The sequence below is a fragment of the Athene cunicularia genome (assembly GCF_003259725.1).
Source record: "Athene cunicularia isolate RWA chromosome 13 unlocalized genomic scaffold, athCun1 chr13_part1, whole genome shotgun sequence".
Lineage (NCBI taxonomy): Eukaryota > Metazoa > Chordata > Aves > Strigiformes > Strigidae > Athene > Athene cunicularia.
Window position 1 is genome coordinate 6,652,178 of NW_020799117.1, and position 17,299 is coordinate 6,669,476.

General features: G+C 59.5%; 2 protein-coding genes across 6 annotated transcripts in view; one reads left to right on the top strand and one right to left on the bottom strand.

The window, feature by feature from the left end:
* GPX3 (glutathione peroxidase 3) overlaps positions 1 to 2,748 on the top strand; it is a 9,458-nt gene extending 6,710 nt beyond the window's left edge. Inside the window, exons 3-6 of the mRNA XM_026857929.1 lie at positions 1,127 to 1,280; positions 1,498 to 1,615; positions 1,766 to 1,865; positions 1,963 to 2,748. Coding sequence (XP_026713730.1) covers positions 1,127 to 1,280; positions 1,498 to 1,615; positions 1,766 to 1,865; positions 1,963 to 2,178 — 588 coding nt within the window. The 3' untranslated portion in view covers positions 2,179 to 2,748. The remainder of the gene's footprint in view (positions 1 to 1,126; positions 1,281 to 1,497; positions 1,616 to 1,765; positions 1,866 to 1,962) is intronic.
* A 611-nt stretch (positions 2,749 to 3,359) lies between these two features.
* Positions 3,360 to 17,299, bottom strand: part of TNIP1 (TNFAIP3 interacting protein 1) — a 15,902-nt gene continuing 1,962 nt past the window's right edge. For 2 of the 5 annotated variants that reach the window (XM_026857925.1, XM_026857924.1), the window contains exons 2-18: positions 11,791 to 11,961; positions 10,661 to 10,783; positions 10,267 to 10,349; positions 9,979 to 10,047; positions 7,740 to 7,931; positions 7,468 to 7,562; positions 7,308 to 7,389; positions 6,978 to 7,070; positions 6,668 to 6,733; positions 6,375 to 6,506; positions 6,164 to 6,292; positions 5,725 to 5,847; positions 5,299 to 5,424; positions 4,904 to 4,984; positions 4,560 to 4,754; positions 4,212 to 4,302; positions 3,360 to 3,871 (exon numbers count right to left, since the gene is read on the bottom strand). In XM_026857925.1, the coding sequence (XP_026713726.1) occupies positions 3,807 to 3,871; positions 4,212 to 4,302; positions 4,560 to 4,754; positions 4,904 to 4,984; positions 5,299 to 5,424; positions 5,725 to 5,847; positions 6,164 to 6,292; positions 6,375 to 6,506; positions 6,668 to 6,733; positions 6,978 to 7,070; positions 7,308 to 7,389; positions 7,468 to 7,562; positions 7,740 to 7,931; positions 9,979 to 10,047; positions 10,267 to 10,349; positions 10,661 to 10,783; positions 11,791 to 11,923 (1,878 nt within the window). In that variant the 5' untranslated portion in view covers positions 11,924 to 11,961 and the 3' untranslated portion in view covers positions 3,360 to 3,806. Of the gene's footprint in view, positions 3,877 to 4,211; positions 4,303 to 4,559; positions 4,755 to 4,903; positions 4,985 to 5,298; positions 5,425 to 5,724; positions 5,848 to 6,163; positions 6,293 to 6,374; positions 6,507 to 6,667; positions 6,734 to 6,977; positions 7,071 to 7,307; positions 7,390 to 7,467; positions 7,563 to 7,739; positions 7,932 to 9,978; positions 10,048 to 10,266; positions 10,350 to 10,660; positions 10,784 to 11,790; positions 11,962 to 17,299 lie in introns of all 5 variants that reach the window. The other 3 variants (XM_026857926.1, XM_026857927.1, XM_026857928.1) reach the window with 3 other exon arrangements.

Below are 17,299 nucleotides of genomic sequence, written 5' to 3' on the forward strand. Positions count from 1 at the left end.
TAAGAGGATGGGGGGGTGGAGGGAGGGGGGGGAGACCCCCATGGGGGCTGCGGGGAGTGGGGAGGGGGGGTGTGGCACCCTGGGGACCCGCCTGTCCCCAAGGCTTGCTGCAGAGCGCCCAGGGGCAGGAGTGGGGCACGGTGGCCCTGTGACACCCCCCCCAGTCCCGGTGCCTGGATCACGGGGGGATTTTTCGGATCTAATTCTTCCAAAGGGGGAATTGCTGTCCTGGGGTTGGGGACAGAGAGGGGACAGAGCCTTGTCCCCGCCCCCAGTGACCCCCATAGGGGCAGAGCACGGGGCTGCCCTTCCATGCACAGTGTCCAGGGGGGTGCACCCATGTTTGGAGGGTGTGGGGGCTGCTGTGTTCCCCCCAGCCCGGCAGGGGTGACTGTCACCCCTGGACCCCCGGCCAGCGAAGCAGAGCCCTGCCACCAGGATCCGGCTCCATGGTGGCTGAGCTCCTCGGGCAGAGCCCCTGTGACTTTATTTGCTGCCAGCTCCCAAAATAGCCCCTCGGTGGCACTTGGGTGAGCCTGGGGCCCTGATGGGAACAGGAGATGTGGTCCCCTGGGTTAACCCCTGCAGCACCGCAAGCAGAGGCTGCTCCACCCCCGCCCTTCCCTGCACGGGTCTGATCCAGCCTCGATCCTTCTCTTGCTTGGGCCCGGCTTGGCTCTCCGTGCTGTTCCTGGGCACCCTGGGAGGGGTGTGTGCAGGGGTGGTGGGGTCCTGCCCACTCACAGCCCCGGGGAGGCTGGGGCTGGTCTCCCCCTGTGCTGACACACCAGCCCAGGCTGTTTTCCAGCCTCTCGCCTTCCTGCCTGACCCTGGCCGGGTAAACATCCCTCCAGCTGCAGCCAGCCCCCTTGGCCAGGCGTCCACATGTGTGCACACGCATGTGCATGCAGAAGCCAGCCTGTCCCACCACGGCGACCTTGGCATGCCGGAGCCTGGCTGCTGCCAGCGGCATTCGGGGAAGGAGACACAACGCCGGCAGCTGCCACCTCAGCCAGTGCCAGGGCGGGACCCATGGCGCTGGTGGGCGTGGGGGGGCTGTGGGGCACGTGAGTGGGGTGGCTGGAAGCCCCCAGCTTGATCCCATGGGATGCTCCTCGCCCCACAGGTGAAATGCTACGGCTCAGTGCAAGGCACCATCTACGACTATGGGGCCCTGACCATCGACGGGGACGAGTATGTCCCCTTCAGGAACTACGCGGGGAAGATGGTGCTCTTCGTCAACGTGGCCACATACTGAGGCCTCACCCTGCAGTACCTTGGTAAGGGTCCCGTGGGGCATGGGCACCCCAGGGGACAGGGCAGGCAGCAGAGGAGCAGGCAGTGTCACCCAGGTGTGCACCCATGGTCTGTCCTGCCCCGGGGTGCTGGGGGAAGGGGCAATGCCTCCTTCCCAGGGGATGCTCCGAGGGGGTTGGTGCAGATGTGGGGGTAAGGCCAGTCCCCTGCTAACCGATCCCTGGCTCTGCTTGCATGCAGAACTGAATGCACTACAAAATGAGCTGGGGCCCTACGGGCTCGTTGTCCTGGGCTTCCCCTCCAACCAATTTGGGAAGCAGGAACCTGGCCAGAACTCAGAGATCCTCCCCGCGCTGAAGTGAGTACTGTGGTGGGGGCTGCAGGGCACCTGACCCCCCTCCCAACATGGGGCTGTGGCCCCCAAAAGCATGGGGGACTTGGGAGTTCCCTCCCTACCCCCCTGCAGCATTGAGCTGCATGTGCGTGACACCCTGCTCATCCCTTGCAGGTATGTCCGGCCTGGGGGTGGCTTTGTCCCCAACTTCCAGCTCTTCCAGAAAGGAGACGTGAACGGGGCCAAGGAGCAGAAGGTCTACACCTTTCTGAAGGTGGGTGCCATGGCAAGGTGGGGATGAGGGGGCAGCACCCAGCTTATTTTTTCAGGGTGGGGGGCAAGACAGTGATGCCCTGGCCTCCTTGTTGCAGAACGCCTGTCCCCCAGTGGCGGAGGAGTTTGGAAACCCCAAGAACCTCTTCTGGGAGCCTCTGCGGAACCACGACATCAAGTGGAACTTCGAGAAGTTCCTGGTGGGCCCTGATGGCGTGCCCGTCATGCGCTGGTACCACCGCGCCAACATCGCCGTCGTGAAGAACGACATCATCGCCTACATGAGGCAGCAGCAGCAGGAACAGGACCAGTAGAGGCTGGGGCCGCCGGTCTGAGGGGTGGCTTCCCCCTCCTGCCGGCCTCCCCCCCTGGTTGCTGCAGGGCTGCTCCCTGTCCTGTCCCCACCCCAGGATGCTCCCCAGCAGCAGGAGGCAAACACCAAACCCACACGCTGCCCCCTCCGCCGCTCCTGTCTCTGGCACCCCCCAACCAGGATACTGGGCTGGGCAACCCCGTGGCAGAGACCTCAGCGATGGGACGGGACATTTCCCAGTAACCCTGCGTGCCACCTCCACCCCCAGTGCTGACATCTCCTCCTGGCCCCCAGCTTGTCCCCCTGCTCCTCCATCCCACCTCACCGGGCAGTGGGAGGACGCAGGGGCTGGCTGCCCCCGGAGCAGACGACCATGTCTCCATGAAGGCTTGGCCCGAAAGCCCCCGGCGTGGGCTGGGCCTGGCCTGATCCTGCCGGGCACGGAGCAGCTCTTCAGTGCATTCAAGCTGCCCGTGGTCCTGGCCCAGAGACGTGCTCCTCTCCTGGCCAGGGGCAGCCAGCCCCTCACCCCCCCACCATAGAAATACCAAATAAAGGCTCTGCAAACACACAGCCCCACTTCTTGGACAGGGATGGAGGGGCAAAAAAGAGTGGAGGGCACAGCAGCCAGCCTGGAAAAACTTTTTTTTCCAGGGCAACTACAAACAGCAATTTATCATCACAGCCCAGCCTTTGGGGAGAGGATGGGTGGGTGGTGGGTGCAGAGCACAGTGGGGCAAAAGGGGCTGGGAGCGGGAAGCAGTGCCCAGCCCTCAGCGAGTCGCATGCCAGGGTGCTGGGGCTCCAGCTGTCATGCACATGACAGCTACACTTACAGAAATAGGGTGGGTGTTGTATTTTTTCCCCATCCAGATGCGCAAGTTGAAAGATGGGCCCCAAGACCACTGCTGCAGTGCAAGGCAGAAGGGGGAGAGGGGTTCCCCTGCCCTGGCACAGGTGGGGGGCAGGAGAGGGGCTGATCCCACCACCCTGCGGGACATGGGGGGGTCTGCACTTGGGGCAATAGATCCTGGGGTGCCCCGGGGTTCCCACTGTGCTCGCTCTGGCCCTGCAGCTCCACCTGTGCACACAGGGAGCAGCAGCCCTGGCCTCCCTCCCCATCCCCACACAGGGGCCACCCCTGGGAAAGCAGCTTTGAGGATAAAACCAGAGAGACTCAGCTACACTTCAGTCCTTAAATAAATACAAAGACACCAACCACCCTCAGCCCGGGCCACGGCTGCGGCAGGCACACGCCTGCGAGCATGGGGTCTCCCACCACTGGGAGAGCCCCCGCTGTCACCCACTCCTCCAGGGGCTGAACTGACGCCCCAGGACAGGGGCAGCTCCTGGCACACGCCGGCTCCTCTTCCCTAAAGACTTGGCTCGGGTCTACAGCGATGTCGGGCCTGATGCCTTGTGGGGAAGGGGATGGCTGCAGGGGAGTGACCCTGCATTGGCCACCACCACGATGGCACCTCCGATCCCTCCTTCACACTTTCCTCGTGGGGATGCGCTGCCAAGCCGCTCCAGGCCAGGGGTGCGGCCACGTCCACTGCATGTCTGCGCACAGGGATAGGCAGCCGGAGGAAGCTCCTAGATATATACACACAGGCACACACACACACCCTATTCCTCTTCCACTGGTATTGCAGCGCAGCCGGTCCTTGGCATTAGGGCAATCCGGGACCTCCCTGTTCTGAGACACAAGAGAGGGGTGGCATGGGGTGAGCACAGCTCTTCGTGCCCAGACGAGACCCACAGGAGAGATGCCAGCCAATGGGATGGCTGTTATCCCCGAGCACCAACTGCCATAACCCCACAGGGTGCCAGGGCTCAGGCTCACGTCTTCTTCACATGCTGGTGGGATGTGACGGAGACCAACCCCACAGCAGAATCATCCCCTGGGCTGAAGGGAAATGGCCACTGCCTGGCAAGCTGTTCCCCCATCCCTCCCCAAAGTGTTTATCCAACCACCCAGGGTCTCAGGGCGAAGGCCAGGGGCACTCTCCTCACCAAGGGTCCGAGCCTTACCCAAGTCCTTGGGGACTGTTTTCACCCCGGACACCGCTTGGGCGTTCTGGCTGCGAGCCATGGCACAGGGCGGGCGCCACGGGTACTCGGGCTGCAGGAGATGGACACAGCAAATTACCAGGGATGGGAATTATGAGGCTGCGCTCCCTGTTTGATCACCAGGGCGTGAGGAGGAGGAGGAGGGAAGAAGAGGTCTGAGCATTCACGTGCCAACAGGACACGTTGTGTTGAGCTCACTGCTCAGTGAGTCAGCGGCCGCGGAGGAGCCAGCGCTTGCTCCGCAGCGAGCCCGACCCACTCGCATGGGACCCTCTGCTCCCCGTCCTGCTGCCACACATAGACACTCACCGGGGGAAAATGGTGGAAGTTTTGTCCTGGCGTGTGCTCGCCTGGCATTGCTGGCGGGTATCGGATCTGCTGCCACTCGTCAAAGCCGTGGTACATGGGGTGAGCCACGGGGGGACTGTACTGGTACTGGTACATGGGGCAGGCAGGGCCCAGCGGCCCTGGCAGCGGCTCGGGGTGCAGCCTCTCTCCTGAAGCCTGCGAGGAGTCAGGGATGATGCTGGGGAGATCCCCAAGGGCGGCCACCCACCACCACCCATCACTCGGCTGGGAGCTGCCCCTCCAACAGGAGACGAGGGGCTGGGGCCAGCCCCTCTGCCCGAGATTTTTTTTCCCCCCATTCTCACCTGTTTGTGCTGTTTCAGCAGCTTCTTCAGCTTCTCCTTCTCCTCCTTCTCCCTCTGGCAGTCATCCTTGGAGGCTCGCAGCTGGGAGTAATGGGGGGGGTTAGTGCAGAGCCCACCCCACACCCCCTGTGTCTGTGGGGTGAGGGTTGCTGCAGTGTCCTGCAAGAACATCTGCACTGCTCCCCCCATCAGATCCCCAGGAGAGGGGCAGAAGGAAGAGACAAGTGAAAGCAGATGCTCTGTCAGGGACAAGCAGCAGCAAAACCACTGCTCTAGCCTTTCAGTCCCTGCTCCGAGATGTACGGGGGCTGTGACACTGGGATGACCACCTTTGACACACCCAGAGTGGACATGGGGCTTCCAGAATGCTGCTGATGGCATCCAACGCTGCTCACCTGGTTGTTGGAGAGGACCAACTGCTTCTGCAGCTTCTCCAGCTGCTGCTTCAGTTCTTCCTTCTCCTCATTCATCCTTTCCCTGTCACTCCGCTCACGCTGGAAATCCTCCTCAAAAATTTTCACCTGGCAGGAGGGAGGGATGTGGGTACACCTGACTGAGGGCAGACACCTCCCCCAAGCAACCCCCATCACTGCGTTGCCATCCCTGACCCCACCAGGTACACCAAGCCCCGGGCATGTCAGCTGACAAGATGGCCCACGGCTGTGGTCCTTCCTGCTGAAGGCCTGGAGGCTTTGCTGAGATCTGGCACTGACACCTGCCACAGCTGCCGGGCTGCTCCTGACCACAGCAGGCCCTTTGCCGGGGAGGTCCAGGACATGTAGCTCCCTCCCTGCCTCCAGTGGCTCCATGTCCTGCCCTACCTGCTGCTTGAGTAGCTCGTTCTGGGTCAGCAGCTCCTGCTGCGGCACCTTCCCCACCGGCTCCATGGTGTTGGCAAAGATGGGTGGTGGAGAGGCCTGGACGTTCAGGGCCTCCTCTAGCGCCTAGAGAGGAAGAGGAGGAGCAGGGAGGGGGGTCAGAGTGAGGTGCTGTGCCTGTGATATCTCAGAGGACCATGGGCATGTGCCCAGCATGGTAAGTGGGTATAACTAGGCAAGAACAAGAGGGACTACAGATCTCCTCCAGACCCCCTTCCTGGGAGCCAAGAGGAATGTGGTGGGTGTTGTCTGGCACAAGCTCCTGCCTGGGCAAAGAGTTGGGCAGGAGGTGGTTGATTAGGGTCAGTTTTGGGTTTGAGAGAGAAGAGGCTGAAGAACATAAAAGACAGTTTGCAAGGAGGGGTTGTGCCCTGGCCCCCACCTTGTTCAGCCTCTGGATCTCCTTTTCCTGGTATTCCCGCTGTCTGGTGACTGGAGCCAGCTGCTCCTGCAGGAACCGCATCCTCTGCTGCAGGTCCCTCACCTCCATGGCCAGCCTCTCCTTCTCTGCCTGCAGGACCCCGGTGGTGGAGATCAGCCAGGGCAGGGCAACAGGGTCAGAAGCTCCCCACCACCCTTCCCGAGGGACTTGCCTCCTCTGTTTCAATCCGGGACTTGGCCAGGAGTAGCTTGCGGTCAAAATCCCGTTGCTTTTGCTCTCGCTCTGACTCCAGCTCAGTCAGTGCCCTGCGGGCCTCGGCCAGCTCCTGGTGCAAATCCGTGACCTGCCGGGAGGGAGCAGAGATGTTGGCCTGCCTGGAAGGACCCACACCAGGGAAGGGAAGGAGGTGCAGGCAGCCCCAAAACCTTCCCCTGCACCCACTTGCCTTCAAGCCCCTGCAGCCAGCACCCAGCAGAGATGTGCCCCCCGAGCACCCAGCCCTACCTTCTGCTCGTACTTCTGCTTCATGGCTCTGAAGTGCTGATCCCATTGCTTATTCACCTCCAGCAGCTGCAGGGAGAGACGGGTGGCTGAACAGGAGCCCAACCCCTGCCCCAAGCCAGCCATGGCAGTCCCCAGCAGCCCCCCATCACAAAAGCACCTCAGGGACCAGCTGGATGGAGATCCTGGCTCCAGGAGTGCTTCCCTGTGGCTCCACAGCCCTGCCCGTCTCCCCGTGCTGTCCCAGCCACACGTCCCCGCTGCCCGCTCCCCCCACTCCTTGGTGGTGCCTCCCTCCCAGCCTGGTCCTCACCTCCCTGCGCTGGTGCTCCAGGATCTTCACCTTCTTCTCCTTGGCCTCCAGCTCTCCTCTGCCCGGCGCCTTCTCCACCGTGGCCCCGCTCTGCTGGATGCGCACGGGGGGGACCCTCAGGGCTTTTGTGGAGGCTGTGCCCGAGGCCGGCTAAACTCGAGCCAATTCCCCTCCCACGGCCTCCCCCATCCCCTTCAGACCCTGAGAAGTCCTGCTGGTCATACTGGAACAAACTGGGGGCTCCATTAAAATGAGGCCACCTTTGCTGATGTGTCAGCAGGCTCCCTGCCTCCTTCCCAGCCCTCTCCGAGGGCGATGCTGCCTCCTCACCTGCTGCTGCTCGGCAGCTTCCCTCTTCCCGCTGTCTTGGCTGCTCAGTGTCACCATCCTCCGGAGCTCCTGGTTCTCACACCTGTGGGCAGGGAGGGACAGGTCAGTAGGAAGAAGCACCCAGGGCAGCCATGTCCCCCTCCCCACTGCCCACCCTCACCTGAGCTTCTCCAGTGCCTGGTTTCTCTGCTCCAGATCCCTCTCCAGCTTGGTACGCAGCTCCTTGTTCTCACTGTGCAGTGTCTCACACAGTGTCTGGGGGGTGAATGCCAGTAGCATGAGGAACACAGCCAGCCCCAGGCACCTGCCTGGCCACCCACCTCCCACCAAGCCTGGGCATGGAGGTAGGAGTCTGTCTCGGGGTGGACAGAAAGGGCTTGGTGGGAAAAAGGAAAAACAAAATGGGGAAAAGCCCAGCCAGCCCTTGCTCACCTGCAGGAATGATGTTCTCTGCTCGTTCTTGTGCACCTTGGAGGCCAGGCGCTTGAGCTCAGAGGCCATGTAGCCCATACGCACGAAGACCTGGTCCTTGCTGGCCTCCTTGGCACAGCCGCTCAGCGTGCTCTCCAGCTGCTGCAGCTGGGGCAGCAGGTTGGCATCCTCGTTTGACGGCTGCTCCAAGTCCTGGGAATGGGGAGGGCATGAAGTGCGGGTCAGATCAGTTCAAGAAGCATTGCAAAATTCTCTCTCAGGGCAGATCGGCCTTGTCAAACACCCAGGGCTGTGGTGGGGAGCTGGGCCAGCACTGAGACATTCTGAAACAGCTCTTGGTATGCTGAAAAAATGTGCCAGCTTTGTAAAGGTTTGATTCCCAACTGCTGGACATGGGACACCAAGTCCCCAGGTGAAGGGGGACATTAAGGCAGCAGGTTCTCCAGCCCATGGATTCCCCTTGCCTCTCCGCAGTCTGAGCAGACCATGCTCCCAGCTCGCTGACAGCAATGGAGGCATCTCTACCCCTGGGGTCCCTTCTACCCCATCAGCATCAAGACTAGAAAACCCAGCTCCTGAGACTGCCCTTTCCACGTACACCCTGGTCTGTTCCAGGAACTGAGGTCGGCCATGTGAGTGGTGGTCTTAACCCCATCCCCATCTTCTCCTTCCTCCTGTCCTCACTCTGTGGCTCTCCTGCCGCCACAGCACACCAGGCACCAGGATCCTGGGCTCTTTGGCAGGCAGCAGCCAAGAGGGTGATACACGAGATTTAAATAGTGGCTGGGAGAGCCTGGGTCAGGGCGCACCCACCAGCGTCAGGGCACACCCCCATCCACGCATGAGGGGTGTCCCCAGCATGCTTGTCATCCTCTGCTGTGGCTGGTTAACTCCTCCATTGCCTAGGAGACACTGCCAACACAACAGAGCCCAGTCTGGCACACGTGGCACTGTGCTGGCACACCTTTGCCTGACCTGCTGACTCAGCCTGCCACCTGTGGGAATGCCCTGAGCAGTGTGGCATAGGGCCAGAAGCCCAGTGTGTCCCTGGCACCCGAGTCCCAGTGTTCACAGCCCCGAAACTGCCATGGAAGGGTGTGTGCGGGGCACAGCACAGCCGGCTCCTCCCATGAGCCAGCTGGCAAGGGGAGGCAGTGAGGACCAGAGCCCAACTGGAGTGCCTGGGAGAGCCTGGGTGCAAGCACAGGCCTGGCACTTGGCTGAGGTGCCAGCACCCGATTGCCAAGCAGATGCCACCTCATTCTCCACCACCCCATGGCTGCACCCCAAGAGGGTCCAGCAAGACTCAACCCCTCCTGGAGCCTCTCTGGCCAATGCTAATGGCTGCACAACAAGAACATGTTCCCTTAGTGTCACCGTGTGGTGCAAGCTGGTGTTCATCCCCCTTGGGCTCCCCATCCCTCCTCCCCTCCCTTCCAGCACATGCAAAAAACCAAAACAGGACAGGACATGGCAGTGCCAGCCAAAGGGACATTCAGGTGGCAGCAGAGCGCACAGAGATGCCTCGGCTGGAGAAGACCCTGTCAGCAATAATGGGGCTTGGAGACCTGGTCCTCCCACCCAGTGCAGGAGGTGAGCATCGGAGCATTGCTGACAGCTCCTCAGGTTGTCACAGCCCTTCCTCTCACTGCCACATGGCACCTGGAGACACTGGTGTCCCCATCTGTCTGGGGCTGCTTTGTTGGCCCTGTGCCCAGGCAGCCTGGTCAGGCCACTTGTACTCAGGAGCCCTTGCCCTTGGAGGACAGCCTGCACACTGTCCCCTCTCCCTGTCTCGGCCAGACAAAGGGAGTGGGTACACACTGGGGCACACGTACCATCACTCCCGAGCCCTCCCACCCTGGTGAGACACAGGAAGAATCAACCATGGGTCTGTGTGGTTCCCTCCTGCCTGCAGAGCAGCCAGGACCCCTCATCTTCATCGATGGTGGAGGCTGGGCACTGCAGCACGAGCTCTGTCTTGGGGGCTGTACGTGGGGGGCTGGCTTTGCTCCCCTGGAAACGCCCGAGCGCAGTTTATCCCTCCGCTGTGGTTTGCCCAAGGGCCGCCTTGACACGGCGTCTCCCCGAGCCCTGCCTGTGCCTGCCGGCAGCTACCCCACCGGGGCACACCGCTGCCTGCCTGTGCCCTCCCACAACCCCGCCATCACCACCGCATCAACCGCCGCCACTCTCAACCCACCGCCCACCAAACTCCGCAGGCACCAGGGCCACTCACCGCTCTCCTGCTCTCCTGGGGAAACCCCTGCGCTTCGACAGCCACGATCTCAAACTCCGAGGAGGAGCCCTGCAAGGGAAGGCAGCCAGGTCAGGTCTCCCTGGGGAATGGCAACCCAGGACACCCACCCCACAAGGCAGGGACCGCAGCACAGCAGGGAAGCTGATCCCTCCTTTCAAATTTATGTCCGTTTCTAGAGGTTAAAGGCTGCCTCCTGCTGCTTTAACTAGATGGAGAGTCTCTCCCTCCAGCCATGCCAGCACCGCCTCTTGCATTCACCAGACTCACACTTGGAGGAGATTTCCGTGCTTCTGTGTCTGGCTGGGCACTGCCCGGGGCAGCCCGTGTGGAGCTGGGATCAGGGCCGACAGCTGCAGAGAGGGGAGAGGATGAAGCCATGAGCCTTTGGGAGAACAGGACCTTTCCCTGCCTAGCGCAGGGATGCAGAGAGCAGATACCATGCAAGGTTGAGCACTGATGGATGGTTTCTACCACAATTATGAGGATGGGACAGACACCTCCCTCCAGGAGAAGGGAGGATGGCAGTGCTTTGATACACTCCAGAGATGACAGGGCTGCAAGAAACCTTCATCAAAGTCTCCTTCACACCCTCTCCCTTCCCCTGAGCTCAGGATCCTGAGCCATTGGGTTATCCCTCCGCAGGGAGCCTTGTGTCTCCTACCTCCAGTTTCTACCAGGTCCTCCAAGGAAGATGACGCCATCAGCATTTTGTTGTCCTTCACGAGGTCCTCTGCCTTCTGCCGCAGCTTGGATGCCTCCACCTGGGACTCCTCCAGCAGCTCTCCTGTTGTGGGGAACCAAAGGACGCTCATCCTCCTTCCCCAAGCACCTGCCCTGCAGCAGCCCCATCCACCAACACCAAGCCCCCCTGCTCAGGTGAAATGCCCAACATGATCCATCTTCACCCAGAAAAAACTTTTCTTGGCCAAATCCAACAGCAAAGGTGTATCAGTGGCTCACTGGCTGCATAGTCCTCCATGCTGACACACAGAGGAGTGGTTAGAGGAGACAGAAGGGCATCACTGCATCCCTCAGGTCTCCTTGCTTTCCAGAGGAAATGAATTTAAGCCTAGGTGGTGGATTTAGGCTCCAGCCTGCCCACTCTGGGGTCTGGCACCAGCAGCGCAATCTTCTGCTCACCCTCGGTAGCTGACCCCACACCAGTGAGTCCCAGTCCCAGGTAGGGTCATGGTGACACAACAGGAATCACGAGGCAGGTGGAAATTCAGCTACAGAAGCAGGACTTGAAAGCGGAAGCTGGGTCACAAGAGCGAAAGCAAAACCGAGGGCGGGTGGGGGAAGGTAGCCAAAAAAGGGGGTGACACAACTTGTCTGGAGAATTTCAACCCCAACACATCCCTGCCACCGCAGGGAATCCTCAATGCAGGGGTCTTTGAGCAGCACCTGGGAAAAGCCCCTGACCTAACAGGAGTTGGGGGAGCTGGGGGCTTTCATCAAAAGCAGAACAGATCCCAGCATCTGTGATCTGCCACTGCAGGACTCCGAGGAGCTGACCTTGCTCCATCACTTGTCTTTTTTCCCCCAGCTATTTATCCCACCATAAAGTACCCCAGGAGCTCAGCAAAAGCCTTGCTCTCTCTGCACCCCCATGTGAAACTGCCCAGACATCCTGCTTGATCCTCCCAAGACAGGGAGAGCTTTACTGCTGCCCCAGTGCCAAGACCCCCTGCTTCTCATAGGACCTTTCCTAAATAGAGCAAGAAAGGCTCAGTGGGCACAGGCTGAGCTGCTCCGAAGGCAAACCTCACCCCCCAGTCACGCAGCAGTTACCAATAGACTTGATCCCCTGCATCTTCTCCTTCAGCCGGGTGTTCTCCTCCACCAGCCGCTCAAAGGCCGCGGATGCATTCTCCTCCGAGCCCCCACCGGGGTCGTAGATGCGGTAGGGTCCCCTCCCTTCCATGCCCACCGTTCAGTCGCCTACCTCCCAGCCAGGCATCCCTGCAAGGCAATGGAGCACAGTGTCACCCTCCTCTGGCTCCAGGCAGCACCCAGGTCCCCTGGTCCCAACCGCCCGGGGTGCCATGCCTGCAGCACTGCCTCGCTGCCCGCCAGCCAGTGAATAAGTGTCCCAGGTGAAGGCACTTCCCCCTCCAACCCAGCTTGGGGTGAACGTGCTGGGGTGACTCAGAGCCATGAGAGTGTCACACGAGGAGGCATCACCAGCAGCCCTGCTGGGGATGGCTCTCACCCCTGTGGGGTGTGGGAGTCCCCAAGGAGGTCGCAGCTGCCTGCCACTGCATCCTGGCAGGGATGGAGACCCAGCCCAGGAGCATCCACCCACACCAGTGCAGACCTGGGCACTGTCACCAGGGCATCCTGCTCACCTCAGGGTATTTTTGGGGAGCACAAAAGGTTGTGGGAGGATGTTTGGGGAGGGGCAGCATCTGCAGCTCCAAAAGCCTTACCCTCTTAACTTGCAGCTGGAGGGTGGTGTGGGCAGCACCAAGGGGGACGAGCCCCAGTAGCCAGGCAGGGACCTGCTCTGCCCTCCAACTCAGCCAGAAAAACCGGCTGCCAACGGCACAGCTTCCCAAATCGGGGCACGGGGAACAGCCAGGCAAGTGCTGGGCTGGGAGCAAAGTACAAGGAGAGGAAACACCCATACACAGCATGCTATTTGCTTTTTTAATTCCTTGCATTTGTGGGTTGCCTAAGGCTTCCTCCTTGCTGAGGTCTGGCCTGGGAATGGCTGGGCAGGATACTAGCTCCAGGTCTCACCCATCTCCTGGGGGCGATAAACCTGCTGCTGTGAATTACAGCACAACTTCTCAAAAATATCCCCCCTGATGCCAGCTTGTTATAAAGTGGAGCAGTATAGCAGACGGGACAGCCCTGGGGGGCGATGTCAGGAAGAGCTGGGGTGCTGCCTGAGGGCACAACAGGAGCACCCATGGACATCCCTGAGTGCTCCTCCACTCAGCCAAGGCAGCTGGGTGTTTGTGAGAGGGAGGGGGGCGCATTTTGAAAGGGGAAGGTGTGTAGCTTGTACCCAAAACCATCTCAACCTCAGACTAACGCTCATGTCATGAGCGATCTGGGCTGATCACCAGTTTAGATGACCTGCCTACCAGGGAGCAGCAGGGACTTTCCAGATGACAACTGCCACCTGGCAGCATCCGCAACTGGAGCAGCAATTAACGCCTGCCTCGGCAGCAGGTAATTAAGCATGGCCTCAGCAGCAGTCTCCTTTTGGGAGATGCATCTGTCAGTAGGTCTCGCCATCCTCAAGCTCTGCGGGTGCCACCAAGCCCCCCATCGCCTGTGGCTCCCCACAGGGAGCCATTAGCCCTGTCCCAAGCAGCTGGAGGTGGTGACACCAGGAGCTGCCCAGCTACCGCACAGGGCAGGCTGAGTAGCGGCTATTTCTGGAGCCCACAGCAGCTGACAGGAAGCTGTAGAAGAGCCGGGGCAGTTTTTGTGCCATGGGTCCTGGCGCCAGGCAGCATCATCACAGCCAGTATGAAATCCCCCCGCCATGGGATGCAGAAAATTCCTGCAGCAGACCTGATGGTGGGCAGGATGGAGCCCAGCGTGGTGGCACTCATGTGGCCCAGGGACTCAATGGCACCTTCACCACAGGGAAATGCCTGTGGCCATGCTACCTGCCCAGCTGAGGACAGAGACAGCGTTGCAAGCAGGCTGAGGACTCAGGTCCTCATGCTGCTCCAAATCCCAAATCTGAGGCTCCGGGAGGAGCTGGGTAGCAAAGTGATCTTGCAGTGAGCATCTTGTGGGATATCTGTGTCCTCCACTGGGACAAACCCAGCTGTAGGTCAGGGAAGGTGGGGACAAGCTGCCCTCTCACATGGCACCCTTTCCCCGTGTGGCTTTGCAGCAGCCTGAAATACCAGCCCCTGTTTTCTGGGTTTTCTTGCACTTCAGACCCCAAACCAGGAGGCTTTCTGCCTTGCCCCACAGCACATGTGGGAGCTTCCCTGTCCTTGCACAAAACATTCAAACCTGAGCCAGCTGTACTGACCACCCTGCAGACCCACAGAGCTGACTCATGGTGACCCCATATTCTTCCAGCTGGATGAAGCCATGAAAGCCTCTGCTATTCCCAATTCCCAACATTTTATAAAGGATCTTTCTATCCAAGGTCTGCACTCCACCATGGAGATGGCAGCAGAGGAGCCACAGGAGTTTGTTTCAAACAGCAGCCAGAGAGAATAATTATCTCCAGCTGACAGAAGCACAGAGCAGCTACAAATTTACCAGCAAACAAGACCCAGCAAGAGGGGAGGGTTTCCACAGCATCTGAGCCCATTGCTGGGGGTCAGGGTGAGTTTGCCCAGGGTGGAGGAACAGCCCCGTTTCTGCAAGGAGCTGCTGGGACTGAGTTGTCACCCTGGGGACAGGACCCTGAACCAGGTCACTGTTCTTAGTCCTGATTTGTTCCCCACCCCCCACGCCCCCAAGGTTCCAAAAGGTGATATTTGCAGTGGGGAAAAAAAAATCTCATGTTTCAATAAAAACACCAGGGGAGGAAGGAGAAGACTACAGACCAGCACCTAACAATGGTTAGAAATGCAAAGAAAACACAACCACCACAAGCTCCAGAAGAAACCACCGAACCACCAGAAAACACTTCTGGCAGTCAACAGTTTCTAAACTAACTATTTCACAGCCCCAGGGGTTGAGGGCCAGTCATGGACTACGGCTGCTCAGCTACAGCTCACCAGCTCCGTGCCCAGCCACTGGCAGAGGCTGCCAGACGCCGCGGTTGCCCGTGGGCATTGCTGGTTGCAAGCGAGGCCCCGAGACCTTTAGGTAGTAAATTTTTATGACAAATCAGCAAAGGGAGAGAATGAGAGAGCAAGGGGGCAGGGGAGACTCCCAGGCAAAGATGAAAGCAGGGTGGTATTTAAATAGCTGTGCTGTGGCTTGGGAGAGAGCTGAACCATGTAAGCCATGGCCAGGCTGTTCTCTGCTATCACCCAGGAAGATGTGCATCACGGCCACCAGCACCACAGCCATCACTGCACCGGCCACACAGAAGCAGCAGAAGAAAATGATTCTTGCTTTAAAATTACCAAACAGTTGAAGAGACAAAGGCTGAGAATCTTATGCAGCAAGTGGACTGGCACCACTGGAGGTTTCCTTGAGCCCCGGAGTGGAGACCAGCCTAACAACGCCGTGGGATCAATTCCCATCCTGTGGTCCATGGTGGGGGCTTGGCCCAGCTCTTGAGAACAGGGTTTTCCTTACCCTGGCATTCAATACTCCCAGGAAGTCTCCTCCCCACCAGGATCACAGGAAGCAAAAGTAGATCCCTGGAGGCTGCTAGCATCATTCTCTCACGACCAGGGCTTCCGGGTCCCCAGCATCCCTCCTCCTCAGAGGAAAAGCAAAATCCACTAAGATAGACACCATGGAGGGAATTTTTGTTTAGTTTGATCATTTTACTGGAAATGAGCAAAATGTCACAGTCCCAGCCTGGTTTCTTCTCCTCTCCAGAGCTCCAGCAGCTCCCCAGACCAGGGACAACAATTCCTGGGCTGCTAAACTGGTCTCATTTGCACTGAAGCAAAAGCAGAGCTGGCTTTAGGAAGAGCAATAATAAGGAGACTTTCCAGGCACTGCAGTCCACTGGGCTGGGAGTAACAAAAGAAGAGGAAATCAGGCATTGGAATGCTCAGGTCTCAAAGGGAAACATCTGAACCTGCACTTGAAGCATTTTTCTTCCCAGCCTGACTAGCTGCAGAGGCACAGTAGGAAAGGCAAGAGCCCCATACGAAATGCAGCTGATGTTACAGATGTCCCCAGCCAGAAATTCCACCCTTGCCTGAGATATCCACCTCCCACCAAGGCTTCACAAAACAACCTGCTTCTGATGAGGTGCCTCACAAGAAAAATAAAGCATTTCCCCATCCGGAGCCAGGTTTACAAACACAGGTAACCACACACAGCTGCAGAGCTCCTCACCACAGGTCCAAGCTCCAGTGCAGGCAGGACAGGCAGCCAGCCTTGGTGGCAGTGCTCCTATGGGCAGTACAGGGGTGTTTTACGCAAGACCGTGTCTTCTGCTGCAAAGATTATCTCGTTCTGTGCTGTCTGCTTCGTTTCTTCCCCCCGCAGAGCTCAGTAGCATCATGGCTGCTCGTCACAGCACTCAAAAGCAGAGCAAGGCACAGCCACCCCTTTCCTTGCAGCTCCAGCACAATCTGGGCTACTCCTGTCCAAGCTGGTGCACTTCAGCTGGGCAACAACCAAGCAGCAGAAGACAGTGGCACCACAAAGCTACACCCACAAAGCTACCTCTGTAACCCAAAGTGTAAGAATTATTGCTTTAAAACAAGATCTGCAATGCCACAAGAGTAGATAATTCAGCCTCCTCCACCCACAAGTGTTTTGTACCAGCTGCTGGCAAGCAACGCCCCAGAACCCTGTGCTAAATAGGTCTGTTTGGCATAGGTCAGGCCGAAAGGGCATCCTGGGATTTCTTGCAGAGCCAGGAATGATGCCAAAGGCTGCAAAAAGCCTCTCCTCTCTTCTTGCTTACTTTGCCCCATCACAGAGACAGCTCTCAAGGATGTGCCTGGCTGGAGCCTTCCTGCCTCCAGACTCACCCCAGTGCCCAAAGTCCGGCTCCAGCTCGCTTTGCCAGCGCTCTCAGTGAAACCTGCACTCCGAAAGAGCTTGTGGCAGCAGAACAGCTCTTGCTCACCCAAGCAAATGGAAATAACAAGCTAAAGGGGAAAGGTTGCATTTGCCACCCCTGACACAGGGAGTAACCTGTGCCCAGGGGCACTGAGGAACGGGACAGCCATCTCCCAGAAGCTGTGAGTCCTCATCAAGTCCCATCCAGAGCTATTCTCACCCAAAAGCTGGTCAGACAGGCAGCATCTTTTTCCCCCCTCTGCCCTCAATGGGAGCTTTAGTCTGGAATTGAAGGGGGTGAGCTGTACACTGCACCTGAAAGGAGGAGGGGAGGCAGGTGGGGATGCTGCCATCCCCACCCCGGCTGTTCCAGCCTCTGGATCCGCACCCGATGTGGACACACGCCGCCAGACCAGCGGCAGGATGGCAAGGAAAAACGCAAAGAGGGAGGAAAATAGAATCGACTGGAGTTTCCTTGGAGCCACGGCCGCCCGCAGCCCCCCGAGGTGGGACCCACGCACCGCCCCTGCCCGAGGGAGCACCGCAAGCCCAGAAATAGTCAGAAAGCAGATGTGTGGGCCTGGGGAAGCACCGGGGTTGTGTAAGGCAGGGCGAGGGGAGGAGAGAGCCGGGGGACGGCTGCGGCGCGGGGCTGCCCGGCCCCAGGGACCGCCCG